Source organism: Lolium perenne, chromosome 4 (genome assembly GCF_019359855.2).
Source record: "Lolium perenne isolate Kyuss_39 chromosome 4, Kyuss_2.0, whole genome shotgun sequence".
Taxonomy (NCBI): domain Eukaryota; kingdom Viridiplantae; phylum Streptophyta; class Magnoliopsida; order Poales; family Poaceae; genus Lolium; species Lolium perenne.
Genome location: NC_067247.2, coordinates 77,383,752 through 77,387,283, shown reverse-complemented (window position 1 = coordinate 77,387,283; position 3,532 = coordinate 77,383,752). Strand labels below are relative to the sequence as shown.

Sequence of the window (3,532 nt, the reverse complement as noted above, 5' to 3'; positions counted from 1 at the left end):
ACTCTACAAAAATTTAGCTCAAAACATTATCTACATTTAGAGAAACAAAAAAGACAAATTCTATTGTGAATAGTGTCAACCTTAGGTGAATAGTATTTCACACTAATCACTCCCAAACTTATCTTTTCTGGATCTCTAAATGTAGATCGAATTTGAAGCAACAAATTTTTGGTGTCGCATATATAACACAGATGTGTATTGTCACTTTTAAATAAAAAAATTGAACATGTTTCTTGTATTAAAAAAAATCGATCTCATAGATCCTATCTAAAGCCAGATGCTACCCAAGTTGTCCCAGACATGCATGTACAGATGTACACGTACTACTTTTCTGGCACAAGATTTCGGAACTGCTCTGTTCTGAGACACGTTACACGGCAATATACACTCCATAACACAGACTTTATACACTACAAGATGTAGCCTGAGGCGTGGACAATATCTCAATTTGTTCTGAAAGTGACGTGTTACGTGAAGTTGACCCCAAATTGGCAAGAGTGATCAGCCAGACGCAACCAGGTTAAAGCCGTGAGGCGTGAGGCGTGTGGCGTGATATGGCACGCACAACGGTCCGTGACACGAGGATATCTTGTGAGCATGGAGTTACTTGGGGTGTGCATCCAACCCAACAGGATGCCCATTGGCAATTGCCTGTCCAAATCATCTGGGGTTAGGACACAGTTTGATTGTAATTACAAATTTGCCTAGAGAAAATTGAAAATAACCATCAGGATTACTCCACAATTTGATTTTCCAGAAAATGTGTTTTTTTAGTAATTCCTGCAGAAACCAATTATTATTCAATTAACGCGGGTTAAGTATCAATGGTTTGTGCCACCAAAGCACACTATTACGTTTTTTCTTCTTCCAAATGGGAGCTCAGTCCCAAACTCTGGATTAAAGTGATGCACAAGACTTTCACTTTGTTGCATAGTTCAACTATCAAAAATTTATATCTTAAGAATTACATAAAATGACATCATAAATCAGCCATCTAAACAACGAGAACAAAAAAATTATGCATCTCCAAATCGTTTAGAATGTAACCAACCACCATAGTAAAATATAGCACATACAACCGTCATCATTTGATTACACCTAGTATCCATAGTTTTCCGTTGCTTCATATAAAAGAGGTAAGACCACATGTGGATTGACAAACCATGTGAATAACCTGCAAAAAGTTTGGTTTGGCAACACTATTAAAAACCACATCATTTCGACAATTTCAAATTGCGCAAACTAAAGCACAAACTCTCACACGATTCCGGGCCTTTGTTTTCTTCTCAATTCATTTAGCCAATTACCAAATACATTCACCCGAGGAGGAATACTATATGCCAAATGCACAACACTCCAAACAAGATGGAAAAAATAGGCAAGTAATAGTAAGATGGTCAATTGTTTCTTAAGAACCACAAATGACACATTCAGTGCAACCTTCAAATGTGTTTTTACAAGGTTATCCTTAGTTAATAACACCTTCTTATAAACGAACCACATAAAGATCCTAATTTTGAACAGTACCTTATAACGCCACAAGTATTTTTTTTAAGAAAAACCATATGCCCATTCATATAATCAACATACATAGATTTGTGTTCCTCAAAAAAAAACATACATAGATTTGAAAAAAACACCTAATGTGGTTAGCGCCATTTAAAATTATTTGGTTCATCATTTAAAGTTACTCGCAATACTTTGCATAACAAACTTATCCAAGAATCCCATTTGCCTCCTCTTAAAGCTCATATGAATCATATGTTCAATGGCTTTGAGATAATATACATAAACAACTATAAAATATTATATAAGGATGGATCTATATTGTTTACAGTAACACAATTTGGTCCAACCTTGGTGAAAACCTTGGAGCTAACATTAAGTACACAATATAGGAAAATACCAGGATGAACCTAGGTGTGTGTGCACCCATTTTCTTCAATATTGGAAAAAAAATGCTACACATATGGGCCTATATTGCTTAATTCTACTAGCACCCCATTTTTTGAGCAAGAGTGTTATGACGCCAAAATTCAACTTATATCATGGCAACCCTCCATTTGCCACTGGACGAAGATAGCCATCAAATGAAAGGTGAGAAATATCATGAGTGATTTCTTCTCTCATACCAATTTTTTTTGGTAGCGGTGCTCCAAATAAATTCTTATAATACTCATTTATGAAGACCTTTAGATTTTGTTGACGAACTATGGTCCTCACGTCTTGTTCAAACTTAAAAATTCTTTACTTCTGATACTTTCTACTGTACTATTAGCAATCAAGTGGATTTTTTTTGTATTATTCCTTCTTCTTGATATGCTTAATTTTAGCTCGTTGAGCCTACTTAGTTTCATCATCACAATCCGAGCAATCAAGCTGCTGACCCGAGTCATTATCCCAGCAAATAACTGTAGCGTCACGAGTGCAGAACAGTAATAGTACGAAGCCACGATCGATATCCCCAAGGAACGCCAACCAGCACCCTTCCACGCCTCCTTGTTCACGTGCCAAGGCAAGGTGAAATATCGTTCACGGGCTCAAACAAGACACGTAAATAAAATGTCTCGACGGGCGTGCACTGTCCTTAGTAGGATCGAATCGAGACATCAATGAGCCACCGAAGCAAACAAGCGGCGATGAGCCGCCGGACCAGTCGCGCCGATCAGCAGCAGCCGCCGGCTCGTTCCGCCTTCGTGTCGAACAACCCGATCTTCTTCTGCGAAGACGAGTCGATGACTCGGCTCAAACCGGCGGGCCTGCACCGCCGCCACGCGGAGCCCGGCACCGTACACGCGGTCGTCCTCGACGACGTGCCGGCTGCCGTCGGCAAGCCGCTGCCGCTTCCACTGCCGCCGAGCAGGATCCAGAAGCATATCCCGGCAGGCTCGCGCGCAGCAGGTTCGACGCTCGTGATGAGCAAGCACGGAAGCGGCTGGGTCCTGATGAGGAGGGTGCCCCGTGACGACCCGTTCCTCGCCGCCTACCTGGCCTGCTCCAAGAGCGGCGGCGGCAAGGTCGACGCCGAGCCGGCGAAGCGCCCGCAAAATAGGAAGAACACAGGCGATGCTGTCCAGGGGTGCGGCGTTTGGGGCGGTTGGGCGGCCGGCGCGAAGTACGCCGGAGCGATGTCGTGCAAGTACGGCTGCGACGTTGCCCGTCCTGCTGCCGTGGTGCAGGACTCCGCGGTGCCCAGGCTGCACCTGTCGCGGCAGCTGGTGGTGATCCCGGCGAGGAAGAGGGCCCTGGCACGGGGACGAGCGCAGGAATGAGGGCAACGTCGCAGCCGTACAAGCCTACCGGCGATGGGCCTCGCTCCACTCGTCAGAAGTTAGCCTCCCTTTAGTATATGAATTTGGATCACAATATAACAAACTCCACCTTGAGATAAATTCCATCTTGTAGCATGAAGTTCAATAATCTCTTAAACAACAAAGAAAAACACTTGCTGGCGCCAACAACCACTTGGGGTAAATAGTTATACCAACCAAGCTAGAGCAAAGCTCAAACTTGGAAACATGAACTGGCTTTG

At 43.2% G+C, this 3,532-nt stretch overlaps 1 protein-coding gene across 1 annotated transcript; it reads left to right on the top strand.

The window, feature by feature from the left end:
* The first annotated feature begins 2,561 nt into the window (after window positions 1-2,561).
* Window positions 2,562-3,272, top strand: LOC127348458 (uncharacterized). Its single transcript, XM_051374481.2, has one exon. The coding sequence runs from the start codon at window positions 2,613-2,615 to the stop codon at window positions 3,270-3,272; it is 660 nt and encodes a 219-aa protein (XP_051230441.1). The 5' UTR covers window positions 2,562-2,612.
* The last annotated feature ends 260 nt before the right edge of the window (window positions 3,273-3,532 follow it).

What these genes read in the sequence shown, in the direction of transcription:
- LOC127348458 (XM_051374481.2), top strand. Translation starts at nt 2,613, where the DNA reads ATGAGCCACCGAAGCAAACAAGCGGCGATGAGCCGCCGGACCAGTCGC.